Here is a 26143-nt window from a genome sequence, read left to right on the forward strand (position 1 = left end):
AATTTTGAGTTCCAAAAATAGTGCATCTTGCAACGTAATATCTAGAATATCTATTTTTAATATTTTCATATATTTATAGATTTACTTGTTTTGAAACATTTTTTGAGTTTAAAAATCCATAATTAGAGATGAGAATGGATTATAAGACCATCCTAAGAAAATTTGACACAAAAAATGTCTTACGCACCTTATTTAGATTATTTAAGGTTGCAACCTTACATGAACCGCACCCAAAGAAAAATTCTTCAAACCCTACAAATAGTTGTCTTTGCAATGACCTGGGCTTGACATGAAAAAACTAGAGCCTGGGCCACAAAATGTGGCCCAAAGGCTAGGCAAGATTGGACCGAGGGTAGGGCCAACTAGGATCAATCTTGGCCTTGTTTAGTCTAGCCTAACCATCTTTTTCTGTTCTTATTTCATTTGGCCCAACCTAGCCCGGTCCAAGCTAAGAACTCTTTAGCCCGATCAGGGCTTGGCCCCACCTAACAGTGGCAACGGGTCGAGCACAGGTCTCGGGTCTGGTTAGATCTATTGCCACCTTATGATATGAGTTTCTTTTTTTTTTTTGTTAAAAATTTAAAATCATAGTAGGGTTCCAGGTCTAATCGGTTCCATTGCCACCCTTAGCCCCACCCTATGGAGACTTGGATCGGGATAGGGCTGGCCGGGTCCTGGCCAAGCCGACGCTAGCCCTATTGCTAACTACGATCAAAATTAACAAGCATACGTACGGGATTGGGTTCAACAGTACGGGATGGGTGTCATTACCGAAAGTACAGTAGCGAAAACTAGAAACAGTTTCAGTTTCCTTTTCGGGCAAGTTTGTACCCTCGAGAAACGCAAACAAAATCCCCACCCGATGCCGCCTCTCACACGCAACAATTCCGACCAAATGGCCGACTTGCCGCAGGAAAGCCGGCAGTACCAAATGAAAAACCGCTTTCCGGCGCGAGGGAGCGGTTTTCCTGCGTCGACCCACGACCCGGGGCATTACCAGGAGCTTCAGAAGCGGTTGTGGGAGCTGGAGAGGAGCCACTACGAGTTGAAGGAGCAGTTCCAGAGCTTAAAGGCGGCGAGGGACTCGCCGGAAAATGGGGATAGGCGGTTTTCCAGTGGATGGAGAAGACTGGATTCCGGTGAGAGGGGAGGTTCTGTATTGCCGGGTTTTTATTCGAGGAATCCTTATTCGAACATATTGCAGAGCATGGGACACGCGTTGTATATATGCAGAGCTTCGACGGGGGAGATTGTGTATTGGTTTGACACTACTCCTCTCTCTCTAAATTTTTCTTCCTCTCTCTCTACAAATATTGTTGATATTAAACTCTCTTTCTGTCAATAAGTACAAGTTTTGTTGATCATTGACCTCTCTCTCTCTCCGTATGTAAAATTTTGTCGATCATTGAACTCTCTCTCTCTACACTTTTTATTGATCATTGAACTCTCTTTCTCCCTGGACGCTTCTTTCTCTCAACATTGAATCTCTCTCTCTCTCTCTTGATGATTGTACTCTGTCTGTGCTTGTTTTCATGATCATTTGAGCTTTATAGTGTTCTTGCTTTTTATGTTTCTCCCAAAAAAAAAATGGGTTGAGAGAGAGAGAGGGAACTTGCACAAGGAAATCAGAGAAATTGAGATTAATAAGTGATACTTAAGACAGAGTACTGGCTCTTTCTCTGTCTCATTTTTGGGGATCACCTTGAAAGAGAGATTCTATGTAGAGAGAGAGAGAAACTACTTTGTTCTCATTCATTTCGAAGGACCATCTTGGTCTCTTCTCTGATTTACTTGCACAAGCTCTCTCTCTCCCTTCTGTCTCTCTCAAGACCATTCTGGTCTCTTCTCTGATTTAACTCTCTCTCTCTCTCTCTCTCACACACATTTCTATATTCTGAATGTGTTTTACGTTTTATTGGTAACATATATATTTCTGATGCTCCATTCCTGTAGTTTTGTTCCAAAATTTGCATCACTGCGGTGGAGATGTATAAGGCAAGTGATTTCATATTTTCCCTTACAGCGATTCTAATTTTCAACCATAGCAAGTTGCCAATGCTGAAGAAATTGAGAGAGAGAGAGAGAGAGAGAGAGAGAGAGAGAGAGAGAGAGAGATTGAACTCAGTATAAATGGTCTCAATTCTCAATGATCTTTGATAAATCTGATATTGTTGACTTTTAACTGTTCACCTGCCACTGTTCTGGTTCATCACCATTAGTTTGGATCTGGGAGACAGAGAGACATCCAATTGAGTAGGGATTGAATTCAGTGAAATGGCTTGAATTCTCATCTATATCTTTGACAAAATCTAATCTTCTTGACTTTTAACTGTTCACTTAGTTTCTATTTGGGTTCTCATTCTTGGGTTCTCATCCTTCAATGTTTTGGTTGGAAAGATACAAAATTTGAGAACTTAAAACTCAGAGATATCTCTGTTTTCACATTGCAGGAACAGAGCAGCCGAGAACCTCTATGGATGGATGGACTGCGAAGCCATCGGGCAGAGGGCCACGGAGCTTCTCATCGATGAGAGGCACTACGGATATGTAGAGAGGATCATGGAGAGGTTGAGCATGGGCCACTCATGGTCAGGTCAGTTCCCCTTTAAGAAAAGGTCTGGTGAGGTGTTTACTGCCATAGTAACCGAAACTCCATTATATGAAGATGGTGAGATCACTGGTGTTATCACTGTTTCCACCGATGCTGCCCCTTTTAATAGCTTAAACCCACAAAATTTAGGCCCAAATAACCAGAGCAGGGAACAAGTTGACCGTGTCCCTAGAATTCGCGGGCTAAGCAAGGCAAAGATTCAATGGCACCCATCCCCTCAGATTGCTTCTTCTGTTTCAAATCTGGTGCATATGCGCTACATCAAGAGTTGCTTATTTTCTTTGTTTAATTTATACATCTCTTAGAGCTAATTTTATGTGAGTTTTGTTGGATGTGTTTTTGGGTGGAACTTTGACAGGCATAATTGACTTTCTTGTATTCTTTTTTAATAGGCATCGAAGGTGTTGTCACGCTTACGTGCGGGGGATGCTAATGATTCAGATTGCAGCAGTGAAAGTGGCCATGAGTCGATGCCAGACACTGAACATCGAGAAAGCAGAGGGTCTGATGGACTGGTAAGCGGTTCACTCGAATATTGTTTTGTGGTTTTCCTTAATATGGATATTGTTCTTTGTTTAGGACCCCATTTTGTGGATATAACTTATTTAGAAGAAGGTTTGGGAGTGATTTTCTCTAGAGGAGAGAGTGTCGATGGGACCTTTTGTGTTTTACTCCTTCATCCCCTCTTGCAAGATTTCTAAATTTTGGGACTAATAAAGCTTCATCTATCTTTTACCCATTTTTGCCAATTAGACGCGTTTTACTTATTTATATTAGTGGAAGAATTTTAACGCTAATAAAATGTTGTTGTTATGGGATCGAGAAATCAATTACCTGTTTGGATTGCAGGTTGGGAACAGTAGTGGCAGCGCAAACAACAATCAGCAGAATGAGGAGGATGGAAATGATTCTTCTCAACCTTTAAAAATTGTAATATCCTGTTAGCCCCTTATAAATTGGCAAAACATTCATATTCAAAAAAAAAAAAGAAAAAAAAAAAAAGGCAAAACGTTATGATATATGCCTTGTACCAAAAGACAGAATACCAATTCAATCACAACTAGATCATTAGGAGAAAATCAGCTAAAGTCATGAAAAGGAAGTTGAAATTATGAAGTTCAAATGCACAAGACATATTTTACAAATTAATCATAACTGTTTTCCTCTCATATTCTTCAAAAGAACTGAAGAGGGGCATTAGTCATAATTGGTCAGAGGTATATTGGTAATTTTATGTATTGATTTTTCTTGTATTTGTAGTTCATGTTTATTGTATATGTAAATTCTGAATTTATTTGTACCTTTATCTAACCCTTTATTAATTAGAGTTAGAAACAATATAAATATAGAGCTTTGAGTGCAGCCCTCAGTTATGAATGAATTAGGGGTGATGTCACCCTTCTTTGGCTTGGCTTCCTCTCCATTCATCTCTACTTGTACCCCGACTTGTTTTTCTCTCTTTAAGTATTCAAGTTGATTTTTTAACATAGTAGAATTAATTCACCGGGTTAATTCTTTATCCTTGATAAACCCATCAACATATTCAGCGTTGAGGGTTACAATTTTCTCTCTCATTCCTTCTGTACTCGCCTTCGTCTCTGTTTGATGAATTATGGTGGTGCCATGCATGATCCATCATTGTCACTCATCAATCGCAGGCTTCTAATGAAAGGAATCACGACTTCTTTCCATACAATGAAATTGGAAGAAGATAGTTTGATGGTAACTTTTGGGGAAGGAATATTGGGGAGACTAGAAGATTCCATGGGATCAAATGAGTGGAAGATAATAGGCATAATTTTATTTTTATTTTTTGAAAAGTAATTTATTGTTCAAACGTGAACTGGGGTTTACTGTTCACATGAATACTGATTAGATTTTCCTGTTCACATGAACAGTATTTGGATTTACTGTTCATGAGAACAGTAACTAGGGGTTTCTGTTCACGTCAAATGAATGTAAGAGATTTAGGGTAAAGAAGAGATTTAGACAGAAAAAGAGATTTAGGGTCAAGAAAGATCTAGAAATTGAAGTTAACGGGAGATATCTAGGGCTTCATGTCAATATTGACGATAACGTGATTAATCTAAATAGATTAACAAAGAAAAGAGATAAACACAAGCATGACACTGAACCATTCTTCATAAGTTGGCATCAGATGGAGAAATTTGTTGAAGATGTTGAGAAAGGTGGAGATAACGGAGACATTGTTCCTTGCAATACAAGAGAAGTCTTTCTCCTATATTTTGAGGATAACCAGCAAACAGGCTAAAGTAGGGGCTCAACACAAAATGGTCCATGTGAAGTCAATGCCAAAAGAAGAGTTAAGATGGGGCAATAAGCGAGCATATCCGAAAGACCAGTAAATGAACACACAGACCACCCAATGGAGCATCTGAATCAGACCATGTTAAGCACTCCAGTTGATGCAGATGTTAAGGCCACTTTATTAAGGATATCGACTCACATTTGATATCCTATTGAACTATAGGTGAGCTATGAAGGTTTCACTCATGAATATCAAGTGTTCTCGAGTGAGATCTTTAAGATCAGAGAGCCACAACGTACTTATTGGCAGTAAAGGATAAGAGGTGGATTGAAGCTATGCAAGAAGAAATCTAGGCCATGAATGTGAATACTACATAGGAGACTGTTAAATGACCAGAAGATTAAAATGTGATAGTTTGCAAATGGTTATATAAGGGAGTATTGAGATTTGAGGCAAGGTTGGATGCTAAAGGATTTAGTCAACAAGGTTGACTCGATTATGAGGAAAGCTCCGGTCCCGTTGCTTAGTTGTGATAGTAGGCAATATTTTATCGCATTAGCCTTGGCCTATGATTGGCCACTCTACCAGTTGGATGTAAAGTATACATTTCCTCATGGGGAGTTAAGAGAGGAGGTTTACATGGAGCAACCTGATGCAAGACAAAATCATTTGTGTTTTAAAATTTTAATTCTTATACTATTCACGAGTTTTGTTTAATTTATTTTATACTATTCATGAGTTGCTATTTATGAGTATTGTTTACAAGTTCCTGTTTATAGGGGTATTTTTGGAATTTTAAAAATAAACCTTATGGAACATTTTATTTGTAAGTTTGGGTGTGAAGAAGAAACTTTACGTTTCTTTGAAATTGTGCTTGTCTTTGGTATGTTTCCTTGCTGATTTTACTGTTCTCTTCAATTTTCCTACCTCAATTTGGTATCATAGCTCAGGTTTTCTTCAACAACGAGGCCAAGAAGTTACATCCAAAATAGGTTTTGTTATTTTGGGCCAAGTTTTGCCAAAAGCCTAGATCTTGCTAATTTCATGAAGGTTTTGTTGATTTTGGTGAACATATGGCAGCAATAAGGGGGCTATGGAAGGGGGGTTCACAAACCCATTTGTGATCCCAACGATGAAGAAAGTGAGGACCTTAAACGGCACAATCAGCACCTGACATAGCAGTTTGCGAGTATCTGTCATTGGTAAGACGGTAATTTTTCAGCCAATGAAGTTCTCGAATACAACCCTTTTCACCTTCCCACTCCATGTGTGGGATCGAGTCATGAGGACAACACAAAAGTCCTAGATGTGAGGCCTGGATGTGGGAGGCACCACTCTAAGGTTTTCGACATGAAGGTTGATATCCCTGATATTGTTGCTGGTTGTATCCAAAACCATCAAGTCGTAGAACGGGATTTGCAGCCAATCTTTGATACATGCTTAGATGAACAACAAGATCTCTTAGGAGATCCGATCTATGATAAGGATGAGATGAAGAATATGTTTCCAAAGAGGACCATGGCTCTTTGAAGATCTTAAGGATATTGAAGAGGTAGAACATTCAAGAGATTTAGGGCATTGGTAGTGAGAGGAAATGTGGTTGACTCATAAACTGCGAATTGTGGCCTTGGTTTTAGACAGGAATGAAATAGATACCCAAAAAGCCTCTAAAGGCCTGAAAATTGAGTTTGAAATTTCCTACGCAATTTTCAATAAGAGTTTAGGGATAGCTGAATTTGATAAAGTCTTAATTATGGACGACTTCATAGGGCACTTATAAGATGAGGTACGTGGTGTATGTTCGTAAGCAACAGTTTCGATCGATGAGACATGAAGTGGCGTTAACACAAAGAACTTTGGAGGAATGCTCTAAAATCTGAAAGTCTTAAAATTAGCCGGCCTAGGACAGAGTATATGAAATGCAAGTTTAGTAATAATAAGAGTAGAGACGAGGAATAGTTGAGATTGATGGTCAAGATATACAAAAAAAAACGTACTTTCAATATCTTGAGTCAATAATCCAAAAAATGGAGGGATTGAGGAAGATGTTGCACATAGAAATAGAGCTGGGTGGGCAAAGTGGAGATGTGCAATCGGATATGTACTCGCCTCATATCAATGAAGTTAAATGGGAAATTCTATAGGACAATTGTGAGACTAGCTTGCTTTATGGGGAGGAATTTTGGATGGTTAAGAAACAATTTACCTATAGGATGAATATAGTTGAGATGGATGAGTGACATGAAAAGAAAGGATAGAAATGAAAATAAATACATTCGGGAGACCTTAGGTGTGGCTCCAATAGGCCCTAAGATGAGAGAAAGTAGACTTCGGTGGGCTAGTCATGTGTAGCACATATCTAGTACAACACCTGTTATGAGGTGCGAATTGGTTCAAGTAGAAGGTTTGTTGCCAGGAGAAGACTCCTTGGTCGGAGAAAACTCCTCGATTGGAAGGCTCCAATTCAAGACTGTCGACTACTCCCGTTAAGAAAAACTTAGTTAAACTCAGATAGAACTCCATGGCCTCTTGGCTCGAAAGACCATTTTCCGAGCGTGAAAGCTTGTTTGCCCTTATCTCAGTTAGACTCAGACAGAGCTTCAGGGCCCAACGATACCCCATTGCCCTATTCAAACAATATTGGGAAGTCGTCAGACATGATTTCCTAGCCGTGTTTGAAGAATTCTTTTCTAAGGGAGTTATCCATTGAGCCCGGAACGCCACTTTTATAACCCTCATTCTCAAGGTTGAAGGAGCAACGCACCTCAAAGACTTCTGACCTATTAGTCTGGTCAATTCTACTTATAAAGTCTTAGCCAAGGTTTTAGTCTCCCAACTGAAAGAAGTCCTATCCCTGGTAATCTCTCCCCCTCAAAGTGCATTCATTAAAGATCGTCAAATCCTTGGTGGTGCTTTGGTGGCTCATGAATGCATTCACTCTAGACACCTAAGTAGGGAACTCGAAATTTTCGTGAAGCTTGACTGGGAGAAAGCTTACGATCACATGGATTGGGTCATCCTTGAGGAAACCCAATCTAGAATGGGATTCGATTCGAGATGGAGATTCTGGATGAAGCCCTGCTACTCTCATCCACACTTCTCCATTCTCATCAATGGTTCCCCTAAGGGATTCTTTCCATCTACCAGGGGCCTTGTCAAGGAGACCCCCTCTCCCCCTTTCTCTTTGCAATCTCAACCAAAGTTTTCAGTCAATCTATCTCAATAATGTATTCGGCTGGCCTCTTACATGAGTTCAAAGTTGGTCACCAAGGGTCGACAGTCTCTCATCTCCAATATGCGGACGATACCCTGGTTTTTTGCAATGCTGATTCAGAAGATGCGTGAAATCTCTTCTTGTTTCTTAGATGTTTCGAGTTTGTGACAAGATTCAAGGTTAATTTTGACAGAACCAAAATGATGGGGATTAATGTCGATCAGGATGTTGTAGGGTATTTTTCGACACTTGTATCCCCAGTGTGAATAAAGAAGATGCTAGTTGCGACCTAGGCCTGTGGGTACCAAAACATCAATGGACTACGGAAGCACTGATAGAATAAACCCTGAACTGGAGTGAATTTTGAAGGGTGTCGGATTGGTTCCAAAAGGCATGTAGGGGTGGCATTCGACTTCCTAAGAACACCTGTCAAGTTTTGTTGCGATTTGACAAAGTTAAGATGGATCAGATGGAAAACCAGCTTTCAAATTCGGCTCCTAGCATACTGAAAAAGTACCTCATAACTACAGCCCTATTATCGGGGTTTCAGATGAGTACCGGACTACTTCTATTGGATTCAGAAGGTTGGAAAACCCCGAGACATCAAATTTCAACTCATTCGAACACTTTTGGACCATTCTAGGGCAAACTTACTCAAAAAGGGTAGGTTGTACACTATTCTGGTGCACCTTCGGTGAACCAGTTTCCATTTATGGAAATTGTGCTTTATGTTTCCATAAATGAAAATTGGGATCATCTTTCAAAGGCCGTAACTTCTCCGTTTCAAGCCCAATCAAGCCCAAATTTCATGAGGATCTTCGTCTCGTCAACACGCACGTTTTGGTATATAGTATGGCCCGCGACATGGCTCGAGACGGAAGAAATCCTAGAGAGAAGTTGCACAAGGAAACCCATGTGTTGTAGATTTTTGCAAGATGGATACCCCCTCGATCGTACGGTCATATCATGAAGCCCCGACTTCGGATCGCCTTGAAAACTGATCCGTTGCGACTGTGACGTCTAGGGCTTCGATTTGAAGTAAGCATGACATGTGATAAAAGATCGAAAGTATTGTATTTTGCGGTTAAAAAAAGGAGTATTTTTCGGCGACCTGAATCCATATTCCTGCAACTGCCTCACTTTGAAAAATGATGATCCGGCCACCTAATCGAGCCATTTTTGCCGCCCAATGATCGTGACGGCTTCCCCGTCATTCTATGGTGAAAAGATCAAACTAAAACGATCGAACTAAAACGTCAAGAAACGAGCAAGATCTTGCATCTTAGGTTGCATGTTTTCCATCTTTCGTCGGATTTCAAGAAGGGATCGAAACTTCGATTCAAGGGTCAAATCATATGTCAAAATGATCGCCTTGTCTAGACCATCATTTTTACGGTATTATTTTCGTCAGAAGGCTGTTGGAAAGGCCCAAAACGGGCCCCGAATGATCCACATAGCCCATGGTACCTTTTTGGGGACCATCTCGTCATTTTTAAGATTATGGGTGGGAGCAAAATGGTCATTTTGCCCCAAAAACAGGATTTAATTTTAATTCATAAAAAATGTAATTTTTGATAATTGGGTCTTGTTTTGATCATCCACCCTTGTTCCAAGGGGATGATATAAATATACCCTATGCTCATTTGTGAAAAAGGTTGGATGTAAGCTTTATAGAAGTTCAAAAATTAAAGGAATTCACTGAGCTTCCCCCTTTGGTTGTGTTTTTGGCCTCTACCTACTTCACTCCAAATAGAGGAGAGAGAAAACTTTCCCTCGTAAGGGATTACCTTTAGAACTTCTTACTTCCAACCTAGAACCCCTCACTTCTAATTTGGAACTCCTCACTCCCAACCTAGCCCTCGGTTCGGACTCAAGGGTCACACTAGGTAACCACTTCCTTTTTTCTCTCTTCTCTCTCTCTCTCTTCTTCTCTCTCTCAGTCAGACCGACGGCTAAGCCGCCGGTCCCCTCCCTCTCCCTCTTTCTCTCTCACTCTCTCCCACTTTCCTTCTCACGCTCTTTCCCTCTCTGTCTTAGTCGCCAGTACCGTCCCTCTCCCTCTTTCTCTCTCTCTCTCTCTCCCCCCTCTCATGCGGTTAGCCGTAGGCCCCCCTCTCTTTTTCCTTCCCTCTCCCTCTCTTTCTCTTTTTTTCTGCTCCCCTCTTTATTTCCCTCTCTCCCTCCCCCTCCTAGCTCTCTCTCTCTCTCTCTCTCCCTCCCCCTCCCGGCTCAGACCGACGGTTAAGTTGTCGGTCTTCTCCTCTCTTCTTTCTCTTTCGCTCTCTCTCTCTTGCCCTCGGCTAGAACCGGCCCTTCGTCTCGTTCTCTTATTCTCTCTCTCTCCCTCTTTCTCGGCTAAGCCGTCGGTCCCCCTCCCTTTCTTTTTCTCTCCCTCACTCTCACTTTCCTTCTCACTCTCTCTTTCCCTCTCTCAGTCGGAAGCCATCGGTCCCGTCCCTCTCCCTCTCTTTCTCTCTTTCTCTCTCTCCCTAACGTAGCTCGGCCAGTAGCTAAACCATCGATCCCCCTCTCTCTTTCCTCTCTCTCAATTGGAAGCCGCCTGTCCCTCCCTTTCTTTCTCTCTCTCTCCCTCCCTCAGTCGGAAGTCGCCAGTCCCTCTCTTTCTTTCTCTCTCTCCTTCTTTCAGTTGGGAGCCGTCAGTCCCCTCCCTCGCCCTCTGTCTCTCCCTCTCTCAGTCGAACTAGTGGCTAAGCTGCCGGTTCTTTCTCTCTTCTCACTCATTTTCTCTCTCAGTCGGATCGACGGCTAAGCCACGATCCCCTCTCTCCTTTCTCTCTTGCTCTCTCCCTTTATCACTCTTTCAGTCGAACCGGTGGCTCCGCTCTCTTTTTCTCCCCCTCTCACATTCTCTTTCTCTCTCTTAGTCAGCCGGTCCCCCATCTTCCTCTCTCTCACCCTGCTAGCTGCCGATCTCCCCTCTCTTTCTTTCTCTCTCTCTCTTCCCCTCCCGGCTTGGATCGGCAACTTCTCCTCTTCTGCTCCCTCCTCTCTCTCTCACCCAGCTTGGATCAGTGGCTAAGCCGTCGGTCCCCCTCTCTTTCTCTCTTTCTCTCTTTCACTCTTTCTCTCTCTCTCTCTCTCTCACTCAGCCGCTGGTCCCCTCCTCTCTTTCTCTTTTTTTCTCTCTTTCACACCCCCGGCTCCGACCGGTGGATAAGCCGTCGGTCCCCTCCTCCCTTTCTTTCTTTCTTTTTTTCTCTCTCCCTCTTTCTTTCTCTCTTTCTCTCTCGGCTTGTCGTCGGTCCCTCTCTTTCCCTTTTTCCCTCTCTCTTTGCCTCTCTCTCCCCCCTCTTGGCTCGGACCGGCGGCTAAGCCGTCGATCCCCCCTCTCTCTCTCTCACCCCTCGCTTGGACTGGCAGCTAAGCCGTCGGTCCCCCTCTCTTGCTCTTTTTCCCTCCTCTCTCTGTCTCTTTCTCCCGACTCTCTCTCTCTCTCCTTCTCGCCCTTGGCTTGGACCAGCGTTTAAGCCGTCGGTCCCTCTATTTCTCTCTCCCCCTTTACCCTTGGTTGTCGGCTCCCTCTTCGTTCTTCTCTCTTTCCTCCTCTCGCTCCCTTGATTCCCTTTCTTTTTCTCGCCTTCAGTCTCTCGTTTTCTTTCTCTCTCTCATTTTCTCTCTCCCACTCTGTCTTCTTCTCTTCGCCTCTCTCACTTTTTTTCCTTGTTGTCCCTCTCGCCTTCACTCTCCCTCTCTTTACTTCCTCTCTCTTGCTTTCTTTCTCTCTCTCTCTCTCTCTCTCATTTTCTCTCTCCCACTCTCTCTTTTTCTCTTTTCTCCTCTCTCCCTTTTTCTCTCGTTCTCTCTCTCTCGTCTTCACTCTCCCTCTCGCTTTACTCTCTCTCTCTCGTCTTTCCCTCTCTCGCTTTCTTTCTCTTTCTCGTTTTCTCTCTCCCTTTTTCTCTGGTTTTCTCTCTCCCTTTTTTTCTCGTTTTCTCTCACCCTCTTTTCTCTCTCCTTCTCTCTTTGTCTCTCCCTTTTTCTCTCATTTTCTCTCTCTCCCTCTTTTCCCTCTCTCCTTCTCTCTCTCTCTCCCTTGCTCTTGTTTTTCTCTCTTTCACTTGTTTTCTCTCTCTTTACTCTTTTTTACTCCTCTCTCATCTTCATTCTCTTTCTCTCTTTTTCTGTCTCTTCCTCTTTCTATTCTTTCTTGAACCCCATTTACTCTCACCTTCTCTCACTCTCTATCTCCCTACCTAGGTTTTCTCTTGCTCTTTCTTGAACCCCATTCTTTTTCTTTCTCTCCCTCTCTCATCTTCACTCTCTCTCACTTTCGCTCTCTCTTCCTCTTTCTCTCGCTCTTTCTTGAACCTCATTTACTCTCACCCTCTCTCGCTCTCTATCTCTGTATCTGGGTTTTCTCTTGCTTTTTCTTGAACCCCATTTTCTCTCTCTCCTTTTGTTCTCTTTTTCATTCTCCCTTGTCCCTCTATCGCTTTCCCGCTTTCTCTTCCTCTCTCTTCATCACCTTCTCTCTCTTTGTTCCTTCCACGAGACATTTTATTTATTATTGTTACTATAAGGTCGTTTGTACTATGAAATTGATGAACAACCTTCCATTCTCTCTTTATCCCCTTCGCCCCCATTATACTCTAAATAAATTATCCAACGACAAGCCAAGGTCTTCTGACGCACTTGTCTGGCCATTTTGCGCGTGTGTTCATAAGGCGCAGAGTGCCGCAAGGGGGTCAGAGGCGTAATAGCCCCAGGCTTGGGGGCTTTTTATCGTGATCTGAGAGGGCGTCAGCACACGCCCGAGCATGTCATGAACCCACCGTGAGGTTGGTCCCTGCACACAGTCTTTGACCCGATGAGATCGAGGCCCAACCACAGACCTCCCTCAACTCTTTTGCAAACAATTGGGGATGTGGGATGATACTTTCCGCCCATATACCTTGGCCTCCCTCTTTGCTTAGAAAAGCCTAAAAAAAGACTCTGGTCTCACATAATCGACCAGGTAGACCGTAAGGTTAGCCAGGTGGAAAGGTCGCTTCCTTTCTCCGGGAGGCAGACTGACCCTCATCAATGCCACCCTTGCTAATATACCTATTTACCAAATGTCCTTGTTCCACATGCCGGTAGCCGTTAGCGCATGATTAGAACAATTGATAAGAAGGTTTCATTGGTCTCGGGATGCCTCCTCCAACAAATTTCTTCTTATCGCCTGGGATAACTCTGCCTGTCCAAAAAATTGGGGGATTAGGGATCAAAAATTTTTGGAAGCAAAATGTGGCACTCCTAGGCAAATGGAGCTGGCGCCTAGCCACCCAAGGGGACCAACTGTGGAACACCATCCTTCATCACAAATATCGAATACCCACCACACCGTGAGTCCCTAACTTCAAGCCCAACCAGAGATCTTCTGGAATATGGCAATCCATTTGTTCGGCTCACCATCACTTCCAGTCTCGCATAAGGTTTCATCCCAAACAAGGGAATCACATCCTATTCTGGCAAGACCTTTGGCTTGGACACACTCCCCTTAAGGATAGATTTCCAGACCTGTATTCTCTGTCTCGTACACAACAGGCTACTGTTGAAGATGTTTTGGTCCTAGCGGGGTCTGTGAGATCTTGGAACCCCGTGTTCCAAAGAGCTCTTAATGACTTGGAAGTTTCCGACTTCACAAAACTAGCGGTTGAACTTCAGGCCATCTATTTTGCAAACAGTCCCCCAGACAGGATCATTTGGTACCCCTCAACCTCCAGGAGCTTCTTGGTATCCTCATTCGATCGTAGTCTTTCACAATTTTCAACTGCTCCTGCAGCACCCTCCTCTTCAGTTTCTTAGGCTTGGGTCTCCATAGCCCCCCCCAAAATCCAGATTTTTATGTGGCTAGATCAAATACAGTGCAGGGGTATCCCACTCCCTAACCGATGTGTCTTGTGTATGGCTACCGAAGAAACAAACGACCACCTCCTACTACACCCTTTGCTCATAATCTCTGGGGGGGTATTCTCAATCTTTCTGACATTCAATGTGCCGCACCAAAGCATGTCCCATCCATTCTCTCATCTGTCAAGCCCTTTCCTTGGCCTAAACCTGGGATTCTCCTTTGGAAATCCATGGTGGCGACTACCATCTGGGCTCTATGGAGCGAGAGAAACAATAGAGTGTTTAGGGGTGAATATTCCACGTGGAACAAAATTTTCACTAAGCTAAAATCCACAGTTGTCTTTTGGGCGACAAACCACCACAGTTTCGAAGGAGTCACTGCCACGGCTTTCTTTCAGGATTGGTCCGCAGTCCTAAAACACAATCGCAAACGACCAGCCCGTGCTTCCTGTTGGATTCCCCCACTGCCAGACCATTTCAAAGTAAACTTCGATGGATGCTCCCTCAGGAATCCAGGTCTTTCAAGAGTGGGAGCCATTGTCAAAGACTATTTAGGCAACACGGTAGCTTCGTCTTCCAGTTACATCGGCCACACCAACTCGGTGGCAGCTGAGGCCCATGCCCTCTTGGAAGAACTAAAGCTACTTCTAACTCTTAGCCCACACTCAATCGTGATAGAGGGCAACTCGCATAACACTATTTTGTAGGGCCAAAGAATACCCTCTTCACCTCCACCCTGGACCCTAATGCATATCTTTGATCACATTCATTATTTATGTAGGGATGTGGACGTCTCATGGAAGCATACCTGGAGGGAGGGCAACCAGGAAGCAAATGCCCTAGCTAAAGAAGCGGCTTTACAGGAGGAATTTTAGCAATCTACGTGTTTCTCTAGCTGGGAATTTTGGACCACTTTCTTTTATTAGTTTGTGTTTGCACACTGTAACCTTCTTTTAGAAGGATTTTGGTCTTAATTTTTGGTTCTCCTTCCCTAGAGCACCCAACTCTGTGGTCTGCTTAGGTTTTTGTACTATTTCCTTTCACTCAATTTAAGGTTAACATTAAAATATTTATTTCTACACTATTCACAAGCTACTATTCATGAGTTACTATTCGAGAGTACTGTTTAGGGGTTACTGTTCACAATGTATTTATGGAATTTTAATATTGTTTAGGTTTACTTTTAGGTTTTGAAGTTTTTTAGGGATTCTAGGGGTTTTTATATTTTTAAGAGTTGTTTAGAAAAGTAGGTAAAGTATTTATAGAATATTTTGTTCTTAAAAGTATCTTTATGGATTTTTTGTTTTAAGTTAGGACTATTTAGTTAATCTTAATTTTGTGAAGAGCATTATGGATTTCAGTTAATATGTAAATAAAGGTGCTAGGCTCCCTATGGGGCATTCATGTGACTTATTTTTAAAGAAGAAAGAGTAAAAGCTCCAGGCTTTTGAACCGAAGCTTGGGTATGGAGAAGAAATTTTAGGTTTTTCTAATGGTGCTTGTGTTTGGCTTGTTTTCTTACTGATTTGTCTGTTCTCTTCAATTTTCGAAGTCATAACCACTAGGATTTAGTGAAGTGGATTCAAAGAGATTATGTATGTAAACTGAATCACTGAATTTATAGATTGAAGCATGCCTCAAGAACACATCTACATAGTTTTCATAATGCATTAAAGGTTGGGGAACAAAGAGATCAGCAGTTGACCACTCCTTGTTCATCCACAGAAGTGATGCAGGTACCGTAGTTGTGCTTCTGTATGTTCACGTAGTTCACATGTATTGATTGCTGATGTGGTGATTTCTTAGTGATAAATTCCAAATGAAAGATTTGGGAGAGCTAAGGTATTTTCTTGGGATAGAGGTATATTGAGATGCCAATGAAAATAAGCTGTTACAACAAAAGTATGCCTTGGATTTTTTACAAAAATTTATATGTTGAATTATAAGCCTTAAAGAACAACTGTTGCCATGAGTAAAAGACTGCGCAGGGATGAAGCTCAATGGTTAAGAGAACCAAAGAATTACAGGAATATTGCAGGGACTTTACAAAATCTCGCAGTAAAGCAACTAGATATATCATATGCATAGAATAAGGTATGTTAATTTATGCATATGCGCACTTCGTCTCCTATGGAAGCCTTAAAGGGAATAATCGGATACATTAAAGGAATAGTGGACCATGGCAAAGTTTACCATAAACTAATGTGAAGAATCTGCAAATTGAATCAATAATTGATATGCAGTTGCTGATTGGGCTGGTGACCCAGACTTAAGGAGGTCAGTCTCTGGATTTCATGTTTGTCTTGGAAAAACTTGAAATCATGGAGAAGTAAGAAACAAAAGACAGTAGCCAGGTCAAGTACCAAATCTTAATATTCGTTGTAAAGTAGTAGTACATTGGATTATGGATCACAGTCTGATGACTACATTGAGCATGAAAATTCGAGGATCCACGGTGTTTTGTGACAACAATAGTGCAAGTCCAGTATTTCATGATAGATCAAAACATATTCAGATTGATTATCATTTCTTGCTGGAAAGGATTGAAACTGAAGAAATTGAAGTGAGGTTTGTGGGCACAAGATCAAATACCAGATATATTTGTCAGTATTTGATGTACAACCTGAGGGGGAGTGTTAGTCATAATTGGTTGGGGGTATATTAGTAATTTTATATACTACTTATTCTTGTATAGTTCATGTTACTCATTAAGGACATATATATAATTACGATTTATTAATTAATTAGGGTTGGAAACAATATGAATACATATCTTTGAGTGCAACCTCTCACTTGTAAATGAATTAGGGATCACATCATTCTTCTTTGGCTTCCTCTCCATCCATTTCTACCTATACTGCAACTTACTCTTCTCTCTCAAGTATTCAAGGTGATATTTAACAATGAGTAAATAAAAATCTATATACTAATCTATGCAAAGAGCATAACAATTGCACTAAAAGAAATTGTGAATGGTTTTAGCTTTGAAATGGTAGGGGCACTTCCTTACTACAGAAACTAGTTATATATGCTTATTTTTCTGCATATTCCATCTAAGCATACATCATTTAAATACCGATTGGCATTGAGTAATTCTGAGAATAAATGTACTTTGAGATAGTTTTGTTGCAGTTTTTAGTTTCGTGGGGCACTTTCTTATGACAACATAATTGCATATGCTTATTACTGCATGTTCCATTGTGGCATACCTCATTCAAATACTGACTAGTAATTCCTGCAAATAACTGCAGGTTGGGAAGGTTCTGTCAAAGTTGCAGATTGGAGTGACTAGCAACAATTGTTCTCAGCTGAACAGAACTGGTGAACCTTATCCCTTGGATAATTTGGCGAGCATTTCAATGGGAAAGGTATGCACCAGTTTAATTGGCAATTTTGCAGGAACCTTCTTTAATTTGTTTGTCCATAACAAGTTTCTGTCGAATGTAATTCGGCCATATGGGAACAAAGTATTTGCTAATTAAGAAAAATATCAGAGTATTTGGTTATTCTGATGACGTATTACCTTGACATAGAAAAACTGGCATCTTAACAGAAATAAACAGTCAATAGCATAAAAAAAAACAGAAATAAACAGTTGGTGTGGTTGCTTCATTAGTGGATTTCCCTTTCCCTTAGCTGTGATATCCAACAATCGGGACTTGTTCAAGGCAATGCTCCTTCAGTTACAGAGCATGGATATATTTAACATTTATTCTCATTAATCTAATAAAATTTTGCAGAGCATATTAATTTCTTCTATTTTGATGCTAAAGAAAATGGAGCATGGTTGATAAGCTTTATGGGATGAGAGTTTCCTGGGTTCTCACCATTCTTCTTCTCTGGTTGCAGCCAGCTGAATCACTTTCAAAGGTGACTCCTGGGGACAGCAATCCTGGTTCGAATGACAGTGCCAAGGCTAGTCCAAAGGATCCAATGAGATTGATTGGCTCAAAACTTGTATGGCCTAATAGCGGAAATCATCTGTTTTCTTTATCATTAATTTTTTAATTTCATCTATTTGACACAAGATTTCACCTTCTCCAATTTTGGCTGGTTGAATAACTAAAAAGAATATAAAATCATGCTGGGCTGCATCAATTTAGACGAAAGTAAACAATTGCTGGATGGATACTGAGACTTGCCACTTCCAAAATGGTTTCAGGTTCCCAAAATTCTTCCCATATTGAAGCTGAAAAGAACTCCTGGATCTGACCATAGCAGTGCAGATTGCAAGGAAAGAGGGTGTATTCAAGGTGGAGACAATTCTAATGGTGTTAATAATAAGAAGCTTAGCCCAACTTTGATGGGATGTCCAGAGTGCTCTGATATCGATAAACTAGGGTTCCCTTCACCTCCTTTGGCTTCTGAACAAGAAGGAAAGGAGCATGCACAACCAAGTCATAAAGGTTCTGATGAAAATTTAGTTGGAGATGTTGGAGCGCACCATAAGAAGCTTGACAGATCGAGTTCTGGAGATAGTACTGGTGGTGGTAGTCGTGGCAGTTCTTCAAGGGGTGAAATGGAGCAGAATGCATTCGCTGATTGCGAGATAATTTGGGAGGATCTTATTTTGAGGGAGGAAATTGGACAAGGTTATTTTTTCCTACTTGTAATAACAGAAAAATGAATATAAAAGAAGCAGAAACCGACACAAACACAATTTAAATGCATTAATGTATTTCTGTATGGATTTCTGTGAATATCATCGAAGACAAATATGTGAACACACAATGGATGCACATATATACATATGACTAAAATGTAAAACTACTTTCCTACCATCACCTGAATGAGCTTGAATAGGCGTTTTTTTTTTTCTGTTTGAGTAGCTTGAATATGTAAGTTATTGAATATTTTTTGACATTTTACTGGTAGGACCAGGGGATGCTTATCCATAGCTTTCCTGATTAGAGAATGATATGGGCTGAAGTAGAACCTTTGTCATTCTCTAGGTGGGATTCATTTTTTGAGATAATAAAGTACTCTTTGCCAGTTCATGCTCAATAGTTCACTTCATATTTTGTGAACAAAATTCCCAACTCTCCAAAAAGCCTATAGACAGCTTATACCAACAAAATGCTTTATAGTAACGTGTTTTATTTCCTGACCCAGGAAAAGAAAGGGACAAAAAATAACATATTTGTACTCTTTTGACTCATCCAATTTGATGCTAGATCTCTAGCAGAAACGAAAACTCTTCTTGAGGGAAACCCTGCTTTGCCTTCCGTCCTTGTTAGTGATGACATAAAGGGCGTTATCCTCTATAGAAGGACAAACTCACTAGGGAAAATCCGAAGATTTGAACCTCCCAGACTCAAGTTCGCTACTCTGCTTTGGTTCAGCATAGCATATACCACCGCCATTTTAAACATGCCTCTCATTTTCTGCAGGTTCATATGCTGTTGTTCACCATGGTATATGGAATGGATCAGTAAGTGTGTTTTGACCTGATTCCATTTCTTCTTTCATGTTTTTGCCATGCATTGATGGAGAGAGGCCCTGGAAAGCACTATTTCTGATACATGGTATGTCGTGCATGAATCAGGATGTCGCCATAAAAGTCTACTCTGGAGGAGAGTATCATGAGGGTATTTTACTGGATTACAAAAAAGAGGTGAGAAAACCATTCCCTTGCATCCGGAGTTAACCTATTCCCTGATTTCATTAAACTTAACTGATAGGTTCTGCTCTATAACATCTTTTAGATTGATATAATGAAAAGGCTGCGGCATCCAAATGTTTTGCTGTTCATGGGAGCAGTATACGCTCCCAATCGTCTTGCCATAGTGACCGAGTTCATGCCAAGGTAGTAATGTTGTCATCTCTTATAAGAGAGAAGCTAATGACGTGCACCATGTGCACAAATACTCTATTTGTCTTTTTTTTTGTTTCTTTTGGATTTAACACATTTTTTTTTTAACATTTTTTATTGCACAGGGGAAGCCTTTTCAGGACTCTACACAAGAATACACAGGCATTAGACCTGAAACGCCGGTTAAGGATGGCACTTGATGTTGTATGTTGTTCTTTTAGTTCCACAGATAGATCATATCCTTGATATTATCTTGAACAAATAGATCATGGTTTAACAATTCAGTTACTCTTTTCTTATTTCAGGCTAGAGGTATGAACTACTTGCATCACAGAAATCCCCCCATAATACATCGAGACCTGAAATCATCAAACCTACTTGTTGACAAAAACTGGACTGTCAAGGTAAGGATTTGTGCAAAATTTCCTCTGATAAGGAAGATAAATCTCTAGGCAGTCTGGAAATCACACTTTCTTTCTCTAGGTTGGAGATTTTGGTCTGTCAAGATTGAAGAATTCAACATTTGTGACTGCAAAATCTGGGAGAGGAACGGTAAGCAGTTCCCTGTCAGTCTTTCATCCAAATGAAGCATTAAACTTAGTGGTTCATGGTGTGTATAATTGTATATCATTGGAACCAAGAAATGGTAACCATTCTGTAGAACTTGCCTATATTAAGGTACTTTGTAGATACTCGAGACAAATTGACATAATCACGTGGCACAATGAGTATCCTTGAATTATAAATATAAATATCTTTTTAAATACAACTATAATTACACATTACCCTCATGCTTCTAGAAAGGGGAAGGTGGGTAGTGCAATCATTTATAAGTTTAGCAGCAATGCATAAAACTGCAAATTCCTGAAATGCCTTGTTCGATTTGAATTGGGCTATTCTATTGGACCCATTAACCCAGTAATATGAGAGGAAAAAGTAGACTTGGCTGAGAATTATATGCATACGTACATGTACATAGATTTAACAGAAAAAAGAACTAACAAAAACAATGGAATAAAAAGTAAGATAATTGTTCCAATGAGAAACGAAAAGTAAAGAAAAGAATGCTTGCTTGAAAGTAATATAAAACAAACAGGAACATCAAGTGGAAAGAGCATATGTGACCATGTACTTTAAATAATTCAAAACAGCTGCAGATAGCTCGAAGTCTATGATAGATTTCCATCAGTTGCACATTTCCTACTGATTGTGAGACAAACTTGAGATAATTTTTGTTGGCTTAGTTTCTCATAATTTAACTATAATCTTATAACTATATGATTTAAAAGAAAAGCAGATGATATCAGCAACACTGCCTTGCTAATAGTCGAGAAAATACGTAGACATTCTTGAGAAGGGAATCCAGAGACACCATACCATGTTATATGTTAACTTAATTGTGGTTTATAGTAAACTTTCTGTTGCTTGTAGACGGGGACACCAATTTCCAGTTCCCAAAGCAATGCGCCTGAAGCATATGGGGACATTCAGTAGAAGATAGCGTCCTTAAAATCCAAGTATATCATTAGTGGGCAGGAGATTTTTTTCCCCCCATTATGCAACACTGTAGGAAGATCAACAAAATGCAATAATAGTTAATATTACCAGATATAATGCAGATTGTTTATATGCTATTGAATAAATAGGATTGTTGTTTGGAACAAAATATAAAAACAAAGAAAGTTTGTCGACCAGGTTATTTCTGGAAAACAATATCCTGGTATCATGGTATTGGGAAATTGAGTCCCTTGCATTCGTTGATATATTTTTGTTTCTTTAATCTGGTTACCGATTACAAAAAGAAATTAACAAAATGTTTGTTTCAAGACTCTATACTGTATCAATTTCTAAAATTATTGAAGAGGACGTAGAATTTATGTGGCTATGCTTATATATTGTTTGTTCCTTCATGCAGCCACAATGGATGGCCCCTGAAGTCCTTCGAAATGAACCCTCAAATGAGAAGTAAGTCATTAAAAGGTTTTATGATTGTGTAAGTCTATTATGCATGAATATTGACAAAGTTATGTATCTTCCATCACATTATTCTTGTTTGATTTTTTATTTTATTTTCAGGTCTGATGTATACAGTTTTGGTGTAATTTTATGGGAATTGATGACGGAATCCGTACCATGGAGCAATTTAAATTCTCTCCAGGTATCTGTTTCCTATTTATACTGTTAATTGTTTGTATATAACTTGACCAAGATTGGTACCTAAAAAGAAAGAGGAGAATATACTATAATCCATGATGAGGTTAAATTTGAGCAAAACAAGTCCACAATGGACAGAAGGTTATGCAGAGGAGTAGACCCACCATTTGGGTTATGCTTGTTCTCATCATTCCTGCTCTTTCTTCATAACCATCCGTTATTTTGATCTAAGAAGATTTTATGATCTAGTGAGGAACCAAGTTTTGGGGATTTGACCAACTCAATCAGTGAAGAACCTATAAGAAGAAAATTGTTTATACACTCCCCCCTAGAATTGGACATAGCGTCCAATTTTTGGATGGTCAGGTCGTGGTCTAGGTGTACAAGAACTTGATCCTTTTTCGAACTTATCTAAGGATTATAAATGGGATCCCAATATGTCAGTTCATGAAATCCCTCTAATTGGTGCTTTTGCTTGAGGGGGTATATTGACTGCAAAAGCACATGCTGTTGATAGTGATGACACTTCTGACCGTACCTGTGGTGTACTTTCCCAACTAAATATTCAATGCAGTAGTACATAAAAGCTATAAAATGAGAGGATGCCTGAAGATTATATGAGACTAATAGCCCTTTATACATAAGGTAGTCGGTGTGGTAGGCTTCATGGATCGCAGGTTGGAGCTTCCTGAAGGCCTGGATCACAGAGTTTCATCCATAATTCAGGATTGCTGGCACAGGTGAAAATGCCATATGCTTCTTTTCATTTTCTTTTTCTTTTTTGATTAGTAATACAAGCATCTTAACTTTTGCGGAATTCCTAATGAATACATAATGAAGGCATATGTTGTCACTTTTTCTTTTTAAGGATTTTCATGGCTTTTGCACAGAGAAGTAACTATTTTAACCATTTATGTTATATTAGATTGATGGTCTAAGAAGGGTGGTGATCTTAAACTTTCCTTAAACCCATCTCATATTCGGGCAAAGGGGCATGCTTGTGTTAGGTAGGCAGCCAACGTAAAATGTCAAAACCCATCATGAATCTTAATGAACTTATAGTACCTGCTTATGTTAGGGCATTCCCTGGAAGCGACGCGCTGTACCGGAACCCGATCGTTTTGGGTTTTGAACTTTCAACCAAATTTCAGTTTTTGACCCGTTTCCAATTTTGAGTTGCACCCATTTTGCGTCTTAGATGATCTTAAGTGGAACTTGCATAAACCACAATTTAGACTAAATTCATTGGAGATAATTCCAATTTTTCCCCATTTTAGTGGATTGAATTTCGCTCAATTTTTTCTGAAATTACTCGTCCACTGCACCATGCTTCCAGTTTCTGTTACCCAAATTACCAACCTTTCTTATTTTCCATGTAAAGCTTTCGACCCATCCCCACACTGAGTCCATAGAGTAGAACTAGCTTGTGCTTTTGGTGTTGAAGTAAGCTTTAATTTATGATATTTATCTTATATTGTGATTTCTAATTACTATTTGTTTTTCATTTTTCACTAATTTATGCAACAAAAAGAACTTTTGGATTTTTGAAGTCATAAAAATCCTATTTATAGCATCTTAATATAATAAGTTTTAACCATTTAATTTGAATATTTTTACTTTAAAAAATTACTAATATCAATAAAAATAAGAGACTTACTTTTCCTCTGGTTTTGAGAGAGGGAATCTAGGAGTTGGTTGGGATTAGAAATAAACAAATGTATTAAATCCTGAGACGAACCACCAGGAAAACTTAAATAAGACGATAAAAAAGGTATCAATTTAGGAATGGGGCTTGCGTCAAGACGGTACAAGCTGGGTTTTCATAGCACGTCTCAGAGTTCCACTATATAACCTTGTTAAAAAAAGAAAGGAATAAATTTATAAAATCTATTAGAGAAGTGATTTGATGGTAGAATGCAAGGAGAAAGATAGTCCAGTAATTCTGAACTTATTATTTCCTTACTGAGATTTTAATAAATTTGGAGGGGAGGAGTGATGGCCGCAAATTCTTAATTCACACTTTTGTTTATTCTCTCTCTCTGAATTAAAACTTTTTCGGGCTGATTCTTATCGTATTCATTCAAATAGAAAGCCAGATATGCTCATCCATTTTGGTTTCTATATGCACAGTGATCCAGAATGTCGACCTTCTTTCGAGCACATTCCTCAAAGACTGAGGAGCCTAATAAACACAGTTCCGGCTACTGCTGTTCGAAGAACTTCATCTTCAGAGACTCCAAGGTGAGGCCTCTGACTCTAGATCTCAGTGTCTACATCTTCAAAGGAACGAGAGCTTCTTTTGTCAAAGCTCTAGACCGAATCACTGGTTTTCTTGTTGCTTCTCTCTCTCAATGACGAAGCTGCAGAAGGAAAGGTGAGATTTTTACCAGAGGAGATTGAAAGCCATGGGAAATGGGAATTAGGATTTGAGGCGATGAAACACTACAATCATTAAGATTAAACCCCTGAAAGGATTTGTGCGTAGGACTGAAAAATTAGGGTTTGGAGATGAGCAGAAACGTGGAAACTTGGGTTTTTGGCCTGAAAATTAGGGTTTGGAGATGAGCTCAAATGGGAGAAGTGGGGGGTTTACGTACTGTGAAAGCTAGGGTCAAGACAATGTGAGAGAAAATGGTGGAACTTTTGCTTGGGAGCTCGAGTGTAGATCCTAGGACCTGAATTTTGAAGGTTTTGACGAGAGAAAATGGTTTTTTTTTCTTTTTTTGGAGGTGTTTTAATTTTGAACCTAGCTTTCCTGCCTTCTGCCCACGCTGCCTGGCAGCTTCCTTTTTTTTTTTTTTGCTAAATATCGCGGTTACTTTTGTATGACCGGCCACCTTAAGTTTGTTGCGTTGTTTTTCTGGCAGAGCGAAAAGAGTTTTGCTTTGGTTAATTTGGGATATGAACTGCAAGGGTTTCCTTTTTTTTCTTGCTTTCAGTGTCGGACCTGGACCTGAATAGTATTCAGGTCCAAGATTTGGATCCGGACCCGAATAGTATTCAGGTCCAAGATTTGGACCCGGACCCGACTTGGTGGGTCCAAATTTTTGGACCCATTCTTGGATCGGGACGGGTCTAACCCTAGGGTCCTGGGTTGGGTCATCGCTACTACTTGCTTTTTAATTCTCATTTCCCTTTCCTGTTTTATTATTATTATTGTTTTTTCACCCCATCTTCTTGGCTCTGTCTCGCTATCTTTTTCCGACTTTACATGGATATTAAACATTGAAACTAATGTACTCGACACCAAGAAACATCTTTCCGGAGGTATCTTACGTAACTGATTTCGTAGTCCTCTATTATGGATGGTTTGGATGTACTCATTATGAACAGGGTTTACCATTTCAATGAAATTAATCCTCATAATGAATCATTTGTTACTGAACAGTATTTATAAGATAAACTGTGTAGTTCTACATGTAAGTTTATTTTTTTGAATTTTTATTTTATTTTATTGGAAATAATTTATGCAAGGTAAAAGTTTATATAAGGTTGTAATCTTTTTATTAAAGAAATAAGGTGTATCTAGGATATCTAATGGAAACGAATATTTTGAAGTTGGAAAACCTTCCTATTGATCATTTATGGATACATAGAAAAAAAGAAATTTCGAGACCTAAAAATAATACATCCAAGTTATGTGGATGGTCTATTTAAAGATTTCCAATTATTTATAGATCCTTTCGATTTGCATGGATTTTTTGAGTTTAAATTTTATAATTAAGATTGAACATTGGAATTATATTTTTTGGCAAAATTTATATGTGAGCCTTGCTCGTATGATATAGAAGGTGAGTCCTTATACAAACTTTACTTTTTACAAAATATTATAGTTTTTTTGGCAAAATATAGTTGAACTTTTTGTAGCAATAAATTATTGAAAAAGTAAATTAAATTATATCATACATATTATCAGATACATATCAAGTTGTATCATACATATTACCAGATATATATCAAGCACTCTATAAAATAATATTATCCAAAAGAAAAAATTATTAATTTTAGATAAAATAGTCTATTTCAGATAAGAGTTATTAGACATTGAAAACGGCTCTTTTATCCGATAATGTGAATTTTTCTTTGTTTTAGGCTAATACTCTTGGAGGCAAGTCTATTGAAACTAGAGTTGGAACCAGAAAAAGATTGTTAGCGGGCCATTGAGAACCCCCAAAAACTGCGTTATATTTTGTGTTATTATGGATGTACTGAATAGTTTTTGTTGTGGCA

General features: G+C 39.8%; 1 protein-coding gene across 50 annotated transcripts; it reads left to right on the plus strand.

The window, feature by feature from the left end:
* Positions 1 to 640: 640 nt before the first annotated feature.
* LOC18447726 (serine/threonine-protein kinase CTR1) lies at positions 641 to 26143 on the plus strand. Of its 50 annotated transcripts, none has more exons than XM_020675765.2 (19): positions 743 to 1260; positions 2451 to 2593; positions 2741 to 2856; positions 3004 to 3126; positions 3461 to 3541; positions 17199 to 17315; positions 17797 to 17904; positions 18110 to 18539; positions 19338 to 19378; positions 19493 to 19561; positions 19653 to 19753; positions 19885 to 19963; positions 20065 to 20163; positions 20243 to 20311; positions 21675 to 21724; positions 21836 to 21917; positions 22559 to 22653; positions 24044 to 24154; positions 26006 to 26143. In XM_020675765.2, the coding sequence occupies exons 1-19, from the start codon at positions 758 to 760 to the stop codon at positions 26064 to 26066; spliced, it is 2478 nt and encodes an 825-aa protein (XP_020531424.2). In that variant the 5' UTR covers positions 743 to 757; the 3' UTR covers positions 26067 to 26143. The 50 variants fall into 50 exon arrangements, 37 of the variants coding, with proteins under 37 accessions (XP_088704468.1, XP_088704466.1, XP_088704467.1 ...); XM_088848346.1 differs by having other exon boundaries at positions 743 to 1254; XM_088848347.1 differs by lacking the exon at positions 26006 to 26143 and adding an exon at positions 24280 to 24806.

The sequence above is a fragment of the Amborella trichopoda genome, chromosome 9 (assembly GCF_054954075.1).
Source record: "Amborella trichopoda isolate Santa Cruz 75 chromosome 9, AtrichopodaSantaCruz75HAP2 v2.0, whole genome shotgun sequence".
Taxonomy (NCBI): domain Eukaryota; kingdom Viridiplantae; phylum Streptophyta; class Magnoliopsida; order Amborellales; family Amborellaceae; genus Amborella; species Amborella trichopoda.

What these genes read in the sequence shown, in the direction of transcription:
- LOC18447726 (XM_020675759.2), top strand. Translation starts at nt 758, where the DNA reads ATGGGTGTCATTACCGAAAGTACAGTAGCGAAAACTAGAAACAGTTTC. An exon ending in CTTCTCAACCTTTAAAAATT is followed by an intron (nt 3,542 to 17,198) that starts GTAATATCCTGT and finishes AAATAACTGCAG; the next exon opens with GTTGGGAAGGTTCTGTCAAA. An exon ending in AATGAACCCTCAAATGAGAA is followed by an intron (nt 21,725 to 21,835) that starts GTAAGTCATTAA and finishes TTTTATTTTCAG; the next exon opens with GTCTGATGTATACAGTTTTG.